The 21,274-nt window shown below is 47.0% G+C and overlaps 1 protein-coding gene across 2 annotated transcripts in view; it reads right to left on the reverse strand.

Moving 5' to 3' along the window:
• Window positions 1-21,274, reverse strand: part of OSBPL10 (oxysterol binding protein like 10) — a 299,853-nt gene that overhangs the window by 183,338 nt on the left and 95,241 nt on the right. For both annotated transcript variants that reach the window (XM_039249825.1, XM_039249824.1), the window contains exons 2-3: window positions 14,072-14,247; window positions 10,900-10,979 (exon numbers count right to left, since the gene is read on the reverse strand). In XM_039249825.1, coding sequence (XP_039105756.1) covers window positions 10,900-10,979; window positions 14,072-14,247 — 256 coding nt within the window. The remainder of the gene's footprint in view (window positions 1-10,899; window positions 10,980-14,071; window positions 14,248-21,274) is intronic.

The following is a 21,274-nucleotide window of genomic DNA, read 5'->3' on the forward strand; positions in this document are numbered from 1 at the left end:
AAAAAAAAAAAAAATCGGGTGGGGCTCCTGGGTGGTTTAGTCGGTTAAGCATCCAACTTTGGCTCAGGTCATGATCTCACGGTTCATGGGTTCGAGCCCCGGGTCGCACTCTGTGCTGACGGACAGCTCAGAGGCTGGAGCCTATTTCAGATTCTGTGTCTCCCTCTCTCTCTCTGACCCTCCCCTACTCACACTGTCTATTTATCTCTCTCGAAAATAAATAAAACATTTTTTTAAAAATCGGGTATGTCCATATGATGGAATACGATTCAGCCATAAAAGGGAATGAAGCATTGATTCATGCTACAAGAAGGAACCCTGAAAACACTAAGCTAAGTGAAATAAGCCAGGCACAAAAGGCCACAGTACAGGATTCCATTTACACAGATGTGCAGAACAGGCAAATCCTTGGAGACAGCGGTTAGTAGTCGCCAGGGGCTGGGGAGAGAGGATGGGTGGGCTAACGGGAACAGAGGCTTTCTTCTGGGGCTGATACAATATTGCGGAACGAAATAGTGATGGTTACACAGCTTTGTAAATATACTGAAAACACAGAATTGTACACTTTAATAAAGTAAATTTGGGGCACCTGAGTCGCTTAGTCGGTTAAGCGTCTGACTTTTACTTAGGTCATGATCTCGCAGTTCATGGGTTCAAGCCCCGCGTCGGGCTCTGTCCTGACTGTCAGCTCAGAGCCTGGAGCCTGTTTTGGAGTCTGTGTCTCCCTCTCTCTCTGACCCTCACCTGCTCACTCTGTCTCTCTCTCTCCTAGAAATAAATAAAAATATTAAAAAAAAAAGTAATTTTAACTGTATGCAAATCCGATCTCAAATGCACCCACTGGCCAGCCATGTGACCTTGGGCAGGTATATTACTTATCGTCCCTGTGCCTTAGCATCCTTGCCTATAAAACGCAGTAACAGGAGCTGCCTCATAGGGCTGTTGTGAGAAATGCGGAAGATAATCCTAGAAAAAGTCTCACAGTACTGGCCACACAGAAATGTGTTGATTTGGGGTGCCTGGGTGGCTTAGTCGGTTAAGCGTCCGACTTTCGCTTAGGTCATGATCTCGCGGTTCGTGGGTTCGGACCCCGCGTCGGGCCCTGTGCTGACTGCCAGCTCAGAGCCTGGAGCCTGTTTCAGTCTGTGACTCCCTCTCTCTCTGACCCTCCCCTGCTCACGCTGTCTCTCTCTCTCTCTCCTAGAAATAAATAAAACATTAAGAAAAAAAAAAGAAACATCTAAAAAAAAAAAAAAAAGAAATGTGTTGATTTGCCATTTATTATTTTCTTTTCCAAAACATGTGTTCCTTATGATGGTTATTTTCTTCTCTCTTAAAAGAAAGTATTAAGATCTATTTTCCTGACTGTTACTCCAGATTGATTTTCAACTACTAACATCCCTCTTATGTTTAAAAAAAAAAAAGTCCTTAAATACTCAATCTAATGCAAAATACAACATTTTAGGAAAATAGGACAACTTAGATATAGTTTTTTTAAACAACCCAAATCCAACACTATCGCCACCACTAACTACCCCTACTACTATGGCAAATGCCAATAAGGGAGAGTGAGGAAGGAGGGAAGAGCATTTACATTTAAAATTCACTAACTGGGGGTGCCTGAGTGGCTAAGTCGACTGAGGATCTGACTTCGGTTCAGGTCATGATCTCTCCCTTCTTGACTCTGAGCCCCACGTCAGGCTCGCTGCTTTCATCCCATCAACACAGAGGCTTCTTCCGATCTTCTGTCCTCCTCTCTTTCTCTGCCCATTCCCCACTCATGCTCTTTTTCTTTTTCTCTTTCAAGAACTAAATGAAATATTTAAAGTAAGTAAACAAAATACACTAATCTCCACCACATGTCCTAACAGTGGCAGGTATGAAGATGCAGCTACGACTTCCCTGCAGTCGTGGGTCTTAAGAACACAAAGTCAATCAGGAGGGGCGCATGTGCGCACTCCTCCCCCCTGCCACCAACACACACACAAACCCTTGTGAAAAGGGCTGTGCACAGGTGAGTACTGGTATAAAAGGGAACACAGAAGACAAAAGATCCCCTGTGACCAGGCAGGTCAGGAAGACATCACAGCACGTTAGCCTTGAAAAACATGTGGGTATCGGGCCACAGGAAGAATGGAGACACATCCCAGCAGAGGAAGCAGCACGAACAAGGGCAAGGATGCAGGACAGTACCCAGCATGCCAGGGAGCTGCGTGTCTGGAACACGGAGCCTGTGCATGAGACGGAGGCAAAGAAACTGCACCCGACGCATGGTGGGCATCCAATGCCGAGGCAAAGTTCAGGACTTTGTCTCGAGAAGCAGACTGCTGGTGAAGGTTGTTTGAGGCAGGGCGTAGCACCGTCAGCAACCTTCCCTCGGCCCTCTGCCCTCAAAGAGGAGGGTCGTGCTAGGGGTTCTGAAACAGCTACCGTGGAGGGGGCAGCGGTGCGGGAGAGCACGCAGAGGATCTGCCCACAAGAGGACACAAATTCCTGTCTTCAAACAAGGAAAGTGGATGTTCCTGATGCACAGACATGACTGGATAAGGGAGTGCTCAAGACATTTAACGGCACAGCCATGGAGCAGACCAGAACTCCTGGGACGAAGCACAGTAGGGAAGGACAGAGGTTTTATGAGCGGGGACACTAATTTTACCTTTAAAAAAAAAAAAAGGTCCGTAGCACAAGAGATTAAGCTATACATTGGTAAGTTCCCTCCTCAGAAACCGTAATGTAATCATTAAAGCTTTATCAGCACTGTCCAACAGAACTTTCTGTGATGATGGCAGCCATCAGCCAAAGGTGGCTACTGACCACTTAGATGGAGCTAAGTGCAACTGAGGAACTGAATTTTGAAATTCAATTTCAATTACATTTGACTCTTGAACACCACCAATCTGAACTGTGCAGAGTCAACTTCTACGCGGATTTTTTTCAGTAAATATGGCACAGTACCGTAAGTGTATTTTCTCTTACAATTTTATTAACACTTTCTTTTCTCTAGTTTACCTGATGGAAAGAATGCAGTATATAAAATGCAAAACATACGAAATAGGTGTTAACCAATTGCTTGTGTTATAGGTAAGGCTTCTGGTCAAAAGCAGGCTATTCGTAGTTAAGTTCTGGGACACTCACAAGCTATAAGCACATTTTCCACTGTGCAGGGAGCAGGGAGGTCAGCACGCCAGCCCTTGGTTGTTCAAGGTCAACTATACTTTTTTTTTCCTAATTTTTTTAAGGAGGCTCCATGCCCAGGATGCAGGGCAAAGCTCACAACCTGAGCTGAGGTCAAGATCTAGATGCTAAAGTACACAGGTTTCCCAAGGGTCAACTGTAATTTAAATTTAAAGAGTTACAGAGTCTCACGTGGTAGCAACCGGGTGGCTCAGTCGATTAAGAGTCTGCCTCTTGATTTCCGTTCAGGTCATGATCTCACTGTTTTGTGAGTTCAAGCCCCACATCAGGCTCTGCAATGACAGCACACAGCCTGCTTGGGATTCTCCCTCTCTCTCTGCCCCTCTCAAAAATATATTTTAAAAAAAAGAAAAAACTTAGAAGAAAAAGCCTCATGTAGCCAGCTCTGTATATCAGCACAGTATCAGAACCTACCTTGTGTCCTTATTTCTCATAACTATTGTTCTTTGGACAAGTGGTACAAAGGAAGTCTGGAATCTCTTCCCACTTTTTAAAAAAAATTTTAAGTTTACTTATTTATTTTAAGAGAGGTAGTGACAGGCTACTGGGAGAGGGGCAGAGAGAGAGAGGGAGACAGAGAGTCCCAAGCAAGTTCTCTGCTGCTGCCAGCACAAAACCTGATGTGGGGCCTGAACTCACATAACTTCGAGATCATGAACTGAGCTGAAACTAGGAGTCGGACGCTTAACAGGCTGAGCCACCCAGGCGCCCCCTCACTTCCCACTTTTTAATCATTCTATTACTTCTGAGTTCTTCTGCCTTGTTCTCACAAGTCCCAACTATGTCTGGTCATAAAAGAGGTACCAACGTCATTTGCCAGATCACCCCCAAGATTCTTAACATTCGGTCAGTGACTTACCAGCAGTGCTTTCTCTAGGTGAATAAAACTGGTATTTTTTTTAGGAAGATAAACCCATAGGAGCTCATTATTTGAATATTTCAGTAGCATTTTTGTTCAAACAGTAAGAGGAGATGGGGCTGGGATGCTGGCCTAGAGGCATCTGACAACCTTGGGGCCTCATGGTGTCAGATTCCACAGAGGTCACCTTGTTAATCAGTAAGCAGGTGCTTCCTGTTGTGATGCATCCTAGCCGAGATATGAAAGCCCTCTGGCTCGTGCCCCAGGGTAGCAGAGGGTCAGGTACGTTACAGTCTTTCACCTTCAGAAACCAAGGACTGGTGAAGAATCAATGGCTCCAAATCTGTTACTCTACACACCGGGCTGTGGATTTAACATTAAGTCAAACTTCCCCTCCGGGCCCACCCTTCTGCAGATGAGACCTCTAACTCCCCCAGAAGTAGTCTATACATCCCCACGCCTCCCCCAGATGAGGTCTCCGGATGTCCCCAAGACAGGGCTCTCTGTGCCTGGCAACCCAGCTACGAGAGTCCCCGGCAGGGCCTCCCGACGGGAAGCACACTGCCCTTGGGACACAAGGCGCCCACCCAGAATGCACTTCCAGCCCCAGCCTCCGCCAGGCCAGCCTAGGACTCCCCGCCTCCTTTCTCATCACTCAATGTCCCATCACTCCCGACTGGACCTCTCACCACCGGGGAGTACCAGACGTCGTGGCAAAGGCAGAGGACGGGAGTTAGGAGCTACCTCCCAGGGGTCGGCCGTCAGGGGGAGGCCGTAGGCTGTGGTCCTCACCCAGCATTGGCTTCAGAAGAACTGCCTGCCCCCCACCTTGGGGCTGTCCACGTCCCAGATGCCACGTGGACATCTAGCGGAGGTGGTGCTCTAACACCGCACAGGCTCCCGTGAATCAGTATGCCAGCTAGCATTCTAGAGGATGGGAAAAAAGGATACTTAGGACTCGGGCAGCGTCGGGCATGAATATTTATATATACACTCCTGGAAACTCCACAGCTTTCGCGGCTCGTCCGAGACCTCCTAAGACTCATAACGAATTTAAAACCGTGCACGGGACAATCCTATTCCTCCGTGACCAAATTTGCATTTTAATTTAGAATTACCCACAGGCCACTCTGATGTGACCACAGTCTCTAAACATGACAGATCCCCCTGGGACCTGCCGGCTTCCAAGTGAGAGCGGTAGTCAGGGTCTGCTCTCGGGGGACACGTGATCAGGGGGGATTAAGACTGACCGGGGTCTCTGGCGCCCAAAGCACTAAAATACAAGGATGGAGGCCCGGGCCCCTGAGAACCCAGAGAAGGCACTTCAAACACAAGGAGCTGAGTTAACTACTTCGAATGCCTCAAATTTCTCCATTTCCTTACAAACTTTCCCCACTGATGAGAAACAAATTCTACATTTCCCGGTCGTTGGATGGGCGAATGGCTGAGAAAGATGCGCCCTCCTTTCATCAACTTCCCATCTCGAAGGAAACAAGCACAGGGCAAGGACAACGAAGGAGACGTGGCCAAGAAGGGAGGGCGAGCTGCTGCCGGGAGCCAAGCATGGCGGAGATGCAGGACATGGTCCTTTCCAGGGTAGAACCACCCAGCACAGAGAACGGGCCTGTGACCAAAGCCGGGGCTTCCAGTCCATCATCATGTAGGGGGAGCCACTCAAAACCCGGGTGGGAGCGATTTCTGTGCCCGGCCAGAAAACCCAAGGGAAGGACGGGCCGCAAATGCGGACCTGTGACCGCTCTCCACACAAAAACCTGTTTACAGGTATGTGCGCCGAGGGGCGCCTGGGGGCTCAGATCATGCTCTCGTGGTCTGTGGGTTTGAGCCCCACATCGGGCTCTGTGCTGACAGCTCGGAGCCTGGAACCTGCTTCAGATTCTGTCTCCTCTCTCTCCTCCTCTCTCCCTCCCTCTCCCCTTCTCTCTCTTGTCCCTCTCTCCCTCTTTCTCCCTCCTCCTCTCTCCCTCCCTCTCTCCCCCTCCCCCTTCCCTCCCTCTCTCTCCCCCTCCCTCCCTCTCTCCCCCTCTCTCCTTCTCTCTCTCTCTCTCCCTCCTTCTCTTTCTCTCTCCCCTTCCCCCATTTGCATTCTCTCTCGCTCTCAAAAATAAACATTAAAATTTTTTCATAAAAAATAAAAAAGAAGTACCTCTAAATGGTATCAGGGATGAGGTCTGGGGCTGGGATTTGGGGCAATTCTTTTCCTTCTCTAGATTTTCCTGTCTTCTGAATGCTTTCTATTGAATATAGGTAATATTCATGATTGTAAAAAATACTACTACTTCCATTATGGGGAAAAAACACCTCACAAGTTGTCAGCAGTGAACTTATACCAAGAGCAGGTTTGTGGCAGGGCTGGGGAGCAGTCAGAATGAGGCTAGCAGAGCCCAAAAGTGAGGGTGTGAGCTCTATTACGTTTCTGAACCATGACGCCCATCTCGTCATTGCATGCGGGCCGGAAAAGTGATCATTAATACCACATGTAGCACAATACCCTCAGAGATGAAAGCCAGGAGAGAAGGTACTAGTGCTCAGAGCAGACTAGCAAACTCCTCAGTACGTAGGTTGCCCCTCCCCAAGTGCACCCACCTTCCATATCTGCCGGAGGAAAATCAAAGCAAAGAAATACTGAAAATAACAGTAAGTGTTCATCAAGTTTAGGCCTTAAAGGTTCTGTCAATTGGTTCAGAATAAAAGCCAGTGATGGGGCGCCTGGGTAGCTCAGTCAGTTAAGCATCCAACTCTTGACTTTGGCTCAGGTCATCATCTCAAGGTCGTGAGATCAAGCTCTCCCTCCCCCTGCCCCATCAAGCTCTATGCCTGGGTGTGGAGTCTGCTTGAGATTCTCTCTCCCCCTCTCTCCTTCTGCCCCTCCCGTTTGCATGCATTGCTCTCTCTTAAAAAAAAAAAAGAAAAAAGAAAAAAGAAAGCCAACGAAACTAAAATCTTCAAAATCTTAATTCTTTTTTTTTTTTAATATTTTTATTTATTTCTAGGGGAGAGAGAGAGAGAGAGAGAGAGACAGCATGAGCAGGGGAGGGTCAGAGAGAGAGGGAGTGACAGACTCTGAAATAGGCTCCAGGCTCTGAGCCGGCAGTCAGCACAGAGCCCGACGCAGGGCTCGAACCCACGAACCGCGAGATCATGACCCAAGCGAAAGTCAGACACTTAACTGACTAAGCCACCCCCAAAATCTTAATGTCTTTAAATGTTCTCTAGCCACTGGACCCCTGTCCTCAATATCCCACAGGCCAAAAGTAACTTGAAAACAGCTTTATTCCAAAGTTTCTCCAGCTCCCCGCCCCCAAACAAGGACTCCCACTAACGTGGAATGACCCCGAGTTCTTGGATATGGCTCGTTACAAACAACAGGGCCTGTGTGAAAACAGACATACTACCACACATGGATTTCAAAGCACACTTGTTTTCCCTGAGGGTGGGGTCAAGGCCCTGGGCAGCCAAGACGCTGGACTCCCAAGCAGCAGTCTTACTAAGCATCAGCACAAGCAACCAAGCCCCGAACTCCCCAGACCACCTCATGTGGGCAACTGGCTCTTACCCGCACTGCCTTGTTTGGGACCTGAGGACTCACCTCAGGTGACAGATGACACCATTTCAGAGACGAGGACAGAGGACCAGAGAACATAAAAGTGACCCGAGCAGGTATGCACAACACATAATCAGCGGGGCAGGATTTAAATGCAGGACCTCCTGGGGCACCCAGGTGGCTCAGTCGGTTAAGCATCCAACTTCGGATTTTGGCTCCGGTCGTGAGCTCAGTTTGTGAGATTGAGCCCCGCGTCGGGCTCTGCACTGACAGCGTGGAGCCTGCTTGGGATTCTCTCTCTCCTTCTCTGCCCCTTTCCCCTCTCGTATGCCATCCCACCACTCAAAATAAATAAACTCTTTTTAAAAAGGCAGGATCGCTCACTCTGCACTCAATATTTCTTCTACAGCAGCATGCCATGAGCAGAAGCACGCATATGCTCAGTCAGAAGACGCTTTTCATCCCAAGTTCATGGGGACTGTGTGCTCACCATCACAAGCCTACAGCAAAAACTTAGTGCAGAAGGCCAACACTACTCTCAAGTAAAGTTACTGAAGAATTCTGGGATCAGACCTATTTAAAAAACTGGAGAAGGGTTCCCTGGAGTATATAAAAATTCCCAGAGTCCTATCCAGAGCTATCCCCTCAGTATTATGAAATATGGAGTTCATGGCAGGAGAACGCCATGCCGAACCTTCCTGTCCACACCGAGCAGGAAACCAGGAAGAGGGAGGAAAGGGAGGGGGTGTGTTTAGCAGCTCTGGCTCTTGTCCCCATCCCCTCACTTAACGGCTATGTGAGCTGGAGCCTAAGGTTGAGTGATCACTCACATAGAAAGCATTAAACATCATTACCTGGGTGCCTGCGTGGCTCAGTCAGTTAAGCATTCGACTTCGGCTCAGGTCAGGAGCTAAATCCGCACACAGCTAAGAGTGCAAAGGTGTTCACTGCAGCACTATGCAGAACCACCTGATGTGCATCCGAGGAGGACTTAAAGCCCTGACATCCATTCCTTAGAACAGCCATCCTGAGACTGGTCCCACTGGTCTCATAAGAAAAGTCTCTTGGGGCACCTGAGTGGCTCAGTCGGTTAAGCGTCCAACTTCGGCTCAGGTCAAGATCTCGCAGTTCGTAGATTTGAGCCCTGCTTCGGGCTCTGTGCTAACAGCTCAGAGCCTGGAGCCTGCGTCAGATTCTGTGTCTCCCTCTCTCTGACCCTCCCCTGCTCACGCTGTCTCTCTTTCTCTCTCTCTCAAAACTAATTAAAGAAGAAAAAAAGATCTCCAAAATGTACTTTTTAAAAAGCCAAAAAGGGAAAAAGACTGTAGGCATGATACAATTCCATCTGTGAAAAAATACAGATGCAGATACATATACATACTAACATCAATCTACTTGAACGATGTTAAGGGCAGTGATCTCTAATGAGCATATGTGGCAATAGAGGGAGATACTTTCTTTTTCTTTCAAGAAAGAAAGCCCTTCTGTCCTGCTTTATAAAAAAGTAAAAAGATACAGGGGCGCCTGGGTGGCTTAGTCGGTTAAGCGTCCGACTTTCGCTTAGGTCATGATCTCGCGGTTCGTGGGTTCGAGCCTGGTGTTGGGTTCTGTGCTAACAGCTCAGAGCCTGGAGCCTGTTTCAGAGTCTGTCACTCCCTCTCTCTCTGACCCTCCCCTGTTCACGCTGTCTCTCTCTCTCTCCTAGAAATAAATAAAACATTAAAAAAAAAAAAAGTAAAAAGATACAGATAAAAAGAAAAACAGTTTTCAACTACCTCGGCATTCATAAAATGCTGATGAAACGTCCAGGACTCCTACTATAACTCCTGGAAAATAAAACAAGCCCAAGAGGAAACACGCTTTAGAAGTAGGGCCCTACCTATGGTAGCCAAGGTGCTGCTTGGGCTAAGTCAAGAAAGATGGGTGAATCTTCAGCAAGCAAGTCAGGATGAAGAGGTCTCTTAAAAGAAGAGAAATATGAACAATGAACGAAATCACTGTGAAGACATCACTTCAGGCTGTCCTGGGAGGCGTGACAGAGAGGTGTAACTAAGGAAGACCTGTCCTGTGGCCCTGGGCAAGACAGCCCAAGTCACAGGATTAGAATCATCAGAAGATTCGACTAGGTGTCTTTCTATTGGAGGCGTGGAATGTGGGGGGGAAAAAGACTGCAATCAGGTACCGGATCTAAATGTGAATTAATGATACAAATTATTATATAAACTGGGGCACCTGGGTGGCTCCGTCGCTTGAGCATCGGCTTTGGCTCAGGTCATCTCACAGTTCATGGGTTCAAGCCGCGTGTCGGGCTCTGTGCTGACAGCTCAAAGCCTTGAGCCTGCTTCAGATTCTGTGTCTTTCTCTTTGCCCCTCCCCTGCTCACTCCTTGTCTCTCTCTCTCAAAAATAAACAAACATTAAAAAAAAATTTTAAGGGGGCGCCTGAGTGGCTCAGTTGGTTGGGCATCCGACCTTTGGCTCAGGTCATGATCTCGCGGCTCGTGGGTTTGGGCCTCGCATTGGGCTTGTGCTGACAGCTCAGAGCCTGCTTCGGATCCTCTGTCTTCCTCTCTCTCTCTGTCCCTCCCCCACTTGCAAAAATAAACATTAAAAAAAAAATTTTTAAGGGGTAAATCCTTTGAGCACTGACTTTAACAAAAATTACTGCCCTCAATAACTTTATTTTGCAATTATTTGCTGTATTCTAATGATTTCCAATGAAATCCTCCAAATAACCTCTGAAAATGCCTACCTCCCACCTCCCACCTCTGTGATCCAACATCTCCTACCGAGTCCTGTGGAGAAAAGAATGCATGCTTGCGTGCCAAATTACCCAAGAACATCTTTATACTTAGAACACTGAAGCACCTTGCAGAATATTCAATCCATTTGGGGTCTAGGTTTTAAGGATCAGTGACAACAACTAGTCCTCGTGAAGAGTAAACGTGACTGTTCGGCCTCCACGCTGAAATCATCCACTCGAGCTTCTCAACAGGCCAATTAACAGCTGCCTACACAGACCACGTGCAAAGCAACTGAAGTATCCTTCCAGAATCAGTTCCGATGAGGGGTGTGGAGGCCTCTTCATTCTAGCTACAAATGTAATCCTGCTACTTCCCTCTCTTGGCTTTACATTTCATGCAGCAGGACAAGTAGGAATTCCCTTCCAGTGGGTAACTTGAAAATAACATGAAAAACAACTTCCCCAAAGAAACAGACGATGGGGCTGAAAGGGAGCGATCCTCATTACTGCAAAGCCTCCTTGCTGTCCCGGGGCTACTTACCTTAGAACCCGTTTCCATGTGGTATTTGGCACAGGCTCGAAGCTGAGTCACCCAAAACTGTTTCTCTTTTGCATCAGCAGCTAAAATAGAGGGGGAAAAAAACAAAAACGCTTGCAGAGATCGTTCCCAAACGTATCCAACCTACTTCTACACCCACCTAAGGGGTGGGAGGCCCAGGGAGTGAGGTGGGGAGAGAAGGGAAAACAAAGGCAGATGACAATATTCTCAAGCAGACGGTGCTTACACCTGGAAAACAAATTACACAAAATCTCAACAGAAAATTCGCTCTTAAACCGCTTAAAAATGTACTCTGCAAGGCCCGGAAAATATTGCCATTTTTTTTACCCTCCTCTGAAAAAGGTCACTTACACTTCTTTAAAAAAGTCAGCAAGGAAGGGAAAACACGATTTTTTTAATGTTTATGTTTGAAAAAGAATACGTCAGGGGAACGGGCAGGGAGGGGGACAGAAGATCTGAAGTCGGGGCTCAAACTCACGAACCACGAGATCATGACCTGAGCTGAAGTCAGACACTTAACCAACTGAGCCACCCAGGTGCCCCAAAACGTGATTATTTTTAAGCGCCTCTTGGCTCAAAGTATAGTTTTTCAGGGCTGTGGTTATCATCAGTTTTCTACTGTGAACTTACTAGCATCTATGAAATAAGAATTCAATTGAATCATTTTAATACATGTTCTCAATGATTCATATTATGATTAGACAGAACAAGATACCAAATCCTGCTTTAGGGACCCTCACAGTTCCCCAAAAGAGACACTGAAATACAAGTCAACTGTATGGTCATAACCTTCCATCTATACTCCCATCTCTCAAATATATCAAATTGTTTTTGTAGACTATCATGGATACATAACAGGTTCTTATAAAATCTAAATCATCAATTTCACTGCATTATTAACTACCTAAATAGTTTAATATTAACTGCCTAAATGCTGACGCTGCAGAAAACAGAAGGATTCCCTGGAACCTCAGCTTGAACTATTGGATGAAGAAATCTAGGGGGAGGTAGACCAAATGGACTTGACTTCCAAAGGATTCTGCAGAAACTAGAGTCTCTTTCCTTAGGAAAGGAAGAACTGCCAGTTTATGGCAGTACTACTCAAAGGCTCAGGAGCAGGACACCCGGGTGGCTCAGTGGGTTAAGCATCCAGCTCCTGATCTAGGCTCAGGGCACAATCTCACGGTCTTGAGACTGAGCCCAACATTGGGCTCTGCGTGGACAGTGAGAAGCAAGCTTGTGATTCTCTCTCTCCCTCTCTCTCTCTCTCTCTCTCTGCCCCTCCCTGGCTCACAGGTACATGTGCTTGCTCGCTTTCTCTCATTCTCTCTCTCTCTCAAAATAAAAAAATAAACTTAAAAGACTCAGCACCAAAGATGTTCCCAGAAGCCATGCATCTATGGACATCAAGAATCATTCAACTCTATGTGGAGATGACATGTTCAATGAAAAAACGGATACCCACATCCTCCTGGGGGGAGTCAAGGACCAGCCATATATGTGCAGAAATGTATCCTGCCTTTCCTAAAGCTGCTAACTTTCAGCTAAATTTAGCCCTTGCAATAATGTCCACAGATAATAAAACTTTTATATTTGCTATTAAAACTACCCTTAAAAAACCCCCCTGGGGTTTAATAATCCTGAAAATAATATCAACTCTCAAAAGGCAAAATGAGATGGCTCAATTGTCAAATTAGTCGGGTATTTCTTTTGTGTAGGTTTCTGTCATCTTACAAACCACAGGCGGGGGGGGGGAGGGGGGAAGTGCCATTAAGTTTTTCACTTGCTTTTGTTTCTGCTCTAACAATTTATTAAGCAATAAACAACAAAACGAAACCAATGCCCACGTAAATTGAGTCAGCTGGAACGCACACAGCATGAATCTCCAAAGAGAGCATGAATCTTGCCGTGTTTCAGAAAACTGAAAAACTTTTTCCAACTACAGGCATTTTTATTTCGTAGGCTTTTGGATTGTTTTATAGATTCTGAAATATGATTTGTATATAGATAATAAAGAAACATCAGCTTATTCCGTCTCTTGGCAGTAAAGCTTGCAGGTAGAACAATGAAACCGGGCTCGGAGGCATGGAGTCTGCCCTCAGTCTGGCTTTGAAGAGGCCGACCCGTTATTATCAGTTCCCTGGGGTCCAGGAGGGATAAAACGGTCTTTTTCTGCATGCTGAGCCCTCACTTGGGCAAAGAAAAATGTATGAAGGCAGGCTTAGCAACCAACACCCAACATGTAATATATGCTAGTACTACCCTTCCTCTGACTCTAAATGACACTGACTGGGGGTGTGTGTGTGTGCGTATGTGTGTGAGCGCGCGCGCGCCTGCATGCACCACCTCCTCATCTGTCCATTTGGATTTATGTCCTGTTGTTTTGTCATCAGAAGGAAACTGACAGTTCCTCTGGCAATGCAACTGTGATGGAATGCTGGTGGAATGATCTGGCAATAATCAACTCCTACTGCTACAGGCGAGTCTGGCGTCGCTGAAAACCTGTTGGATGGATGAGCCTTGGGGGTGGCGGGGCCTACAGTTCTGGCTCAATGCGGGCTCCCTGGGGATCCCTCCTCCTAGAAGATGCTAGGCAGACTTCAGTCCTCAAGAAGCTCAGAGAAAGGGAAAAGCCAAAAGGAAACTAACTCAACACCAAGCAGATGGCTTCCTCACCAGGCTTCAATACTGTAGCAGAATAGATACAAATGAAGGGGCCCTTTGCGAAGAGGTGTTCTGGAGAATTCCTGAGGGAAGGGCACAATGACCCCTGAGAAAGGCTTGTTTTGTCCTAGCATAGCCCCCAGGCAACCGCAGTAGGAAGTCGAAGAAAATCTATGTTGAACTGATACGGAAAATCTGAAATCCTAAAGGTCAGTTCGCCTTACAATCACTCACATTTTCCTCTGTCCTTAATTTCTCAGTTACTTAAATCCTCATGTCAGCTCTGCCTCCCACCCTGGGGCGGGGTGAGGGATGGGGGGGGTGGTAAAGAAGAGAGGCGGTGTCTGTCACCACAGAGTCCTCAAGCACTGCAAATTGTTAAAGGTGATTTTAAAAAAATTAAAGAAGACAAAACCAACAAGAGAGCCATCGCCATGGTAACTATGCATGGCCCACGAGGCCGTTCGGAAAAGTCAGCAGGAGAACCTACCTCTCAGCTTATACATCTCTCCGTTGGCGGAATAGACCACCAGCATGTGGGGGGCTTCGTCACTCAGGGACACTATGGCTCCAGAGAGGGACAGGGCTCCCCGAGGCTTCTGGTGTTTGCTTTGCTCATTCACAAAATACTGCAGGATGCCCGACTCAAAGTCCAGCACAAAGTACCTGCAGAGAAACCACAGTGCGTCATTTTCTCTTCTGTAGCCCACATCTCCCAGCAAAGCAGGAAACTAAGCCTGAAATCAACATCGAGGGATTCAGGAAGGAGGAAACCCAAAGTCCCTCCTGGCGCCCCACAAAAGTCAGCCCCTGAGCAGGGAGAGAGCCCTGGATTCTGAAGGCAGAATGGTGCTTCTAACAGGTCACTGGGGCAAGGCGAGGGCCAGCACCATTCAGGATTCAGGGCAATGCTCATTACCTTGCCTGGTGCCTACAGATACCACAGGAAACCTCAAAATGACCCAGAAAAAAACAAAAAACAAAAAAAGCAATCAGACGCATCGGGACACCGACACTGGAGACTCTCCGCAGGACCTCGCAGGGACAGCCGGAATTCTCTAAGCCTCTAAGAGAAGCAGTTGTACACCCAGAAAACAGCAAGCTGGGCCTCGAGCTTCCTGCCAGGGACATGGGTAACCCTGAGGAGCCGGAACGCCAGGGGTCCCCTGGGAACTGGGGAGCTCCCACAGCCACCTGACATACTCCACCAGCCCTTCTAACGCATCACTTCAACACCAACTGGCAGGAAGCCCCTCAGCTCTGGGAAGCCACAGTGGTAAAAGCACAGAATTCCAAATTCCCTAAATCCCTCAAACAGATCTTTGTGGCCAAATGCCTGGGCTGTTTATACTCTCAACCTGTCATCTAGGAAGTAATCACAACGTCCCCTTCTCCTCAGGACAGAAAGGTCTTCATTGGAGACCCACGGTCTTCCCGAGGCCTGGAGGCTCAGTGCGACCCCCTGCTGACCCCTCCACCTTCTCCCTTTCTCCTCCACTCACACCAGCTCTCCCTCCTCAGAGTCCCCTAGCTGTCTCCCACCACAGGACCTTGGATCATGCTCTTCCCCATCCAGAGCAGTTACTCAAAGCGTGGTTGGTCCACAGATTTTGACGGCTGGCAAACTGTTCCCCGTCTATGACGGCTTTGCGGTATGGCTTTGCTTCAGCGTCCAAGTGCATGAGCCATGAAGAGCCCTCACTAACCAGTCTAGATATTGTCTGGCACATACGAGCAACAAACTAGTCATGAATCAACCACAGCACCACTGAGGGGTAGGGAGGCAGGTCCTTTACAGCAGCTGGAAAAACACTCTCCCAGAATGCTGCTACTCCCCCCCGCCTAGCCTGCAGGCCCTTCCCTTTCTTGCCACGTTAACTTCTCAGCCTTTGGGAACAACTCAAGGACCACCACCTCGTGATAGTCAAACGATAGTCAAACGTTCCTTCCACCGGCTCTCAGAGCACCTGGAAACTGCCCATCCCAGCCCGGCCCCGATGGGAGCCTGCACCTGCAGGAGCCTCTGATCCCACGTCTAGCTTCCCTACATCTAGACTCCCTAGCGAGAAGCAGAACGGTGGAGTTCTCCCAATGCCCAGCACCGAGCCTGGTGCTTTGCTAGTAACACTGGTTCTATGAATTAATGAAGGAGGAAGAAACCCCCGCAGAATTCCAGTTTCCAAGCCAGGCACCAACGCACCTGGGTCACTACTGTGAACGCACAGCAGCACTGCAGAAATATTTCACATTTTTGAGGGATATATGGCAATACTCGACACAGGTCAGATACCGTGCATGCTACTAACTCTGCTCGTTCTCCAGTTCCCAAGTTACGTTCCTTGCAACAACATGTCTCTGCCAAGTTGAGTTTTCAGTAGGTGCTGGAGTAAAAAGCAAAGAGGAATGTGGAGCAGGAAAAGAGGGCGGCGATGCCCGATACGACTGCAACGTCTGAGAAGCCATGCAGGAACCCACGGGTGCACACGTCCCATCCATAAGTAATGGTGGGTATTTAAGAAACAAATGTACTTCTCTCCTTTTATGCTTATTATCATTTTTTTCAAACACCTAGGTGTCAGAACATAAATATGTATGAAGTTCTTTGGAGCAAACTGGTTAATAAATGAAACATGGGGCTGGTTTTTTTTTTTTTTTTTTCACCTATAAGCACCAAGATCCAAGAAAGTTTGCAACCCTCTGATCTAATTCATTTTCATAGCAACCTAACGATTACACACCATCATTCCCATTTTGTAGATATCCTGAGACCTAAAGAAACTCAATATCCAAAAGCCAGACTTGGCTCGCTCCACCATCTTTGACAGTCATGCCAGTCCTTCCCGGGTCTCCTCCTCCACGTCACCTGTCTTGCACTTGCTTAGGTACTTTATTCTCCCAACCCTTCTGCTCCGAGCTAACCCAGAGAGCTGGAAGCTCCCTTCCTGGTAACAGAGGTGTCTCGTCTCCTATCCTCCCACAAAACGGCACAGCCGCCTCATTAGTGCCTGGCACCCCAGATCTCAGTCCTCCAGAACTCCAGTTTCTTTAAGGAATCCTCCACTGTTGAGGTGTCCGGGTGGCTTAGTCAATTGAGCATCTGACTTCAGCTCAGGTCATGATCTCACGGTTTGTAGGTTCGAGCCCCATGTCTGGCTTTGTGAGGACAGTGTGGACTCTACTTTGGATTCTGTTTGTCTGTCTGTCTCTCTCTCTCTGCCCTTCCCCACTCAAACTCTCTCAAAATTAAATAAACATTAAAAATTTTTTTAAAGACTACCCCTACAATCTAGCAATTGAACTGCTAAGTATTTATCCAAAGAATACAAAAATGCTGATTTGAAGGGGCACATGTACCTCAATGTGTACAGCAGCACCATCAACAAAAGCCAAATTACAGAAAGAGCCCAAATGTGCATCGACTGATGAATGGATAAAGAAGATGTAGTATGTATATACAATGGAGTATTACTCAGCAATCAAAAAGAATGAAATTTTGGGGCACCTGGATGGCTCAGTTGGTTAAGGGTTTGACTTCTGCTCAGGTCATGGTCTCATGGTTCGTGGGTCTGAGCCCCACACTGGGCTCAAAGCTGACAGCTTGGAGTCTGCTTTGGAATCTGTGCTCCCTCTCTCTGCCCTACCCCCCTGATAGTATGCTGTCTCTCTCTCTCTCTAAAAATAAGTATTAAAACATTTAAAAAATAAAGAATGAAATCTTTCCATTTGCAACAACATGGATGGAACTAGAATGTATTATGCTAAGCAAAATAAGTCAGAGAAAAGACAAGTGTCACATGATTTCACTCATATGTGGAATTTAAGAAACAAAATAGATGAACACAGGGGAAGAGATGGAAAAATAAGATAAAAATAGAGAGGGAGGCAAACCATGAGAGACTCTTAAATACAGAAAACTGAGGGTTGATGGGGGTGTTGGGTGGGGGGATGGGCTAAATGGGTGATGGGCATGAAGGAGGGCACTTGTTGGGATGAGCACTGGGTATTCTATGTAAGTGATGAATCACTGAGCTCTACTCCTGAAACCAATATTACACTATATGTTAATTAGCTTGGACTTAAATACTTTTTTAATTAAAAAAAATATTCCACTCTTAATTATTTTTAATATTCTGAATACCTGACCATGGCTATTTACCTGCAGTACCTATCTCCTTCCCTCCGACATTTTAGGTCATGACAACAGAGATAGGCTTCTGGTTTTCATGAAAGGCATGGATAAATCAAGACACAAAAATGTATCACAGACCAGGACTATTCAAAATTATCGTCCCTACCCCGCATTATCAACAACACCTGGGAGCTTGTTTGAAGTGTACATTCTTGGGCCTCATTCAAGACTTGCAGAATCTGAAACTCCGGGGAAGAGGTCCCAGAAGCAGTGTTTCAAGTGTCCAGATGATTCTGGTGCAGCTTAAGTTTGAGAAGCATTTGTCTAAAAGCTCATCATCAAATCCCTTTCCTCTTCTTCCAGAATGTGTTTCCCAGAGTTTAAGTTTTTTAAAGTTTAAGTTTTAGCCAACAGAGCAAATGAGATTCAGGCTTGACCCATAAAACACACATTCTCCCTCCCCCCATTTCCCCTTCCTCCCCCGCAGGCTGGATTGGAGACAATCTGAAGGTGAACTTGGGAAACCCCACAATGACTACAGCAAAGACAAAAGGTAAGGGCCTGAGTCCCCTAATCACCACCCAGAAGAGTCACCAGCTAAAGGACACCCACATCTGATGTTCCTTTAGAACTGGCACATGAGGGGCACCTGGGTGGCTTGTCAGTTAAGCATCCAACTTGATTTCAGCTCAGGGCATGATCTCATGGCTCGTGAGATCTTAGCACTCTGTGCTAAGAGTGTGGAGCCTGCACGGGATATTCTCTCCCTCTCCCTCTCCCTCTCCCTCTCCCCCTTCCTCATGCTCTTTCTCTCAAAATAAATAACTTAAAAAAAAAAAAAAAAGAACTGGTACAGGAATGAGAAAGTTCTGGTGAGCTAGACCCTAAGATCAAGTTGTGTTACAGCAGTTAGCCTTAGAAATTCACAAAAAAAGTCTTTATGTCTATTTTCAGGTCCTACTTAAAAAAAGTAAAATCTTTAAAAGAACTGTTTTGTTTTGTTTTGTTTTTTGAGAAAAAGAGTAAGAGTGGGGGAGAGGGAGAGGGAGGGGGAGAGGGAAGGAGGGAGAGGGAAAGGGAGAGGGAGAATCCCAAGCAGCACAGAGCCTGACATGGGGCTCAAACTCACAAACCATGAGACCTGAGCCAAAATGAAGGGTCACTAGGCGCCCCTAAAGATTTTATTTTTAAGTAATCTCCACGCTCCACATGGGGATCAAACCCACAACCTCGAGATCAAGAGTCACAAGCTCCACCAACGGAGCCAGTCAGGGCGCCCAGTCCTACTTAAAATTCGCCCCTACTCCTTCCTTTCTGTGCTGTGAAAACCAAACTCCTTCAACAAGGGGGTGGGGGGTGGCAATTTCTGAGCTGGCAATGATCATTTGGTGCTGACCCTGCATGTTTTCAACTTGACCTATATTTAATGTCATTGTGACTGTGGCCACGCAGACACTGCTGCTGACAAGTCAGAGCACTAATGGCAATAATCCTTACAAGTGTAGGGAAGTAGACGTGGCTCCAACCACAGCACTTCGTGTCCCCCCACACCCCCAAGCCACAGCCAGGGTCCCCCATCAAAAAACATGCCACGTTTGGTGGGGGGGGGGGTGTAGGAAAGGTAAGGACCTGAATAGGCTTCAAGGAAAAGGTCTAGCCGTTGGTTGGAACGGAGAAAGGGTCTGACATCTCTCTCTACCACTTCTACAAACCCATTGATTAGGAACCTGTCAGCAATGCTCTCTCCCTAGAGGCAGCTTCCAAAATGCATCCTGTTTAAACAACTCACCCTATATTTGCAAAGCCATTTTCCAGAAGCTGGTACAAAGAAATGAACTGAATGTTGTTCTTCTTTTGCCCAATAAGGATGACAGAATAATCAAACGATGTCACATTATGCAGGATACGGGGACACATTAATATTTTTTTCATCAAGCTTACATCTTAATTTTAACCTGTCTCCACTGGAAAAAAAAATGTCCACTGCATCCTAAAATAGTGTATTAAAATGCAAATACACAAGTTTGAATCGTGTGCACTAAGGAAGGTCATCAATAATTTACTCCCTTTCTAAAGATAGTTTAAAACTATCGTGTTTGGAGAGAGCTGATGGAGAGTCCTTTTGTTAAGGATTACAGCCGACTACACCCAGTATTCCTTCAGGATGGCCTCAGAAAGGGAAGTTAGCTTGTGTCACAAAAGGTAAAAGCTGTCCATATGGCACTAAGGAGGGCAATCCGGGTCAGTCACATCCCCCGGGAGGAAAGAAATTAAATTTGGTTTCCCGCAGGGTCAATGCTCTGTCAAGTACTGCTGTTCGGAGCCTGCAGTTATAACTGAAAGTCACAGATTTCATGCTAAATAGGAAAAGTTAGCCATGTTTCTAAATCAGGCTTCCTAAGTGAAGTCACTAGATAAAATCCTAACACATTCTTACAGGTCTTTTGTCGAGAGAAATGATAAAGACAAACGTAACGCCTATTTTTTTGAATTACTGTCTGAGGTTTAGGATGCAACCTGACCGATGTGCAGGTGAGATTTAATTGTATACAGAGTGAACATATTTTATTTGCCACGTTAACAAAGCAAAGAATGTGCTGGGGAGAGGGAACCAGGGGAGGAATCAAATCCATGGAGAGAACCATCTTAACCACTAGGACGCTTCCTGGGGGCCCCACTGGCCAACTGTAAAGCCAGGGGCCTGGCGCGCAGCAGGCCCCTTCCTCGGAAGGGCTGCGGACCAGCCACCGCCGACTGCCCACTGCTTAGAAACCCCGCACAAGGGCCCACACACGCTCACAGGCATTTACACCTACATACGCGTGCACTCACACATACACTGATGCTCAAGTGCTCTCACACACGCACCTGCACACATGTACTCAGAACATGCACTCATGCTCACACACATGCACATCCACTCTGGCGCTCACACAGCATACACATCTAACACTCATGTGTGCACACACATTCACACTCTCCTGCACATGCTCTCACTCACTGCCTTACACACACACACACACACACACACACACACAGCACCCTTTCCTAGCACTGCTTCCCAATTCTTGCATCCCTGAGAGCGTCATCTGTCTACCCCTGTAGTCTTTAATCTCCCGTCTCGTTAAGGTTCAACGTTAAAATGTGAAAGCTGAAAAAAAACCATTTTTTACGGCAGGAACAGAGCCTGGAACCGCCCTAGCCAGACCCCAGCCAGGAGCAGAGATGTAAGGGAATGTGGGGCGAGCGTCGGGAAGAAGCTCGTTAATGCTGAGGTTGCAGCAGGTGCAACCAAATCACAAGAGAATTCTAAAGAGAAGAAAGTGCCAAGAAAAAATAAAGAAAATCTGCCTTTGAAGAGAAACTTTGCTAGACAGGCTGGTCCTGACAAAAAGCTAAATCACTGCATCTGAACTGCAAAGTGCAAATTAAGAAGCCAAGAGTAAAGGCCCGGGGAAGGGGAGGCCATCATCCTGTCCGTGACACTGAGCAGGCGCCTTTCACACCTGGGTTGTTATTTCCAAGAGACTGCCGGCCCTCTTCCTGTGTCCCTGGAGGCTGGGC

The sequence above is a fragment of the Hyaena hyaena genome, unplaced genomic scaffold (assembly GCF_003009895.1).
Source record: "Hyaena hyaena isolate Hyena2069 unplaced genomic scaffold, ASM300989v1 scaffold_350, whole genome shotgun sequence".
Classification (NCBI taxonomy): domain Eukaryota; kingdom Metazoa; phylum Chordata; class Mammalia; order Carnivora; family Hyaenidae; genus Hyaena; species Hyaena hyaena.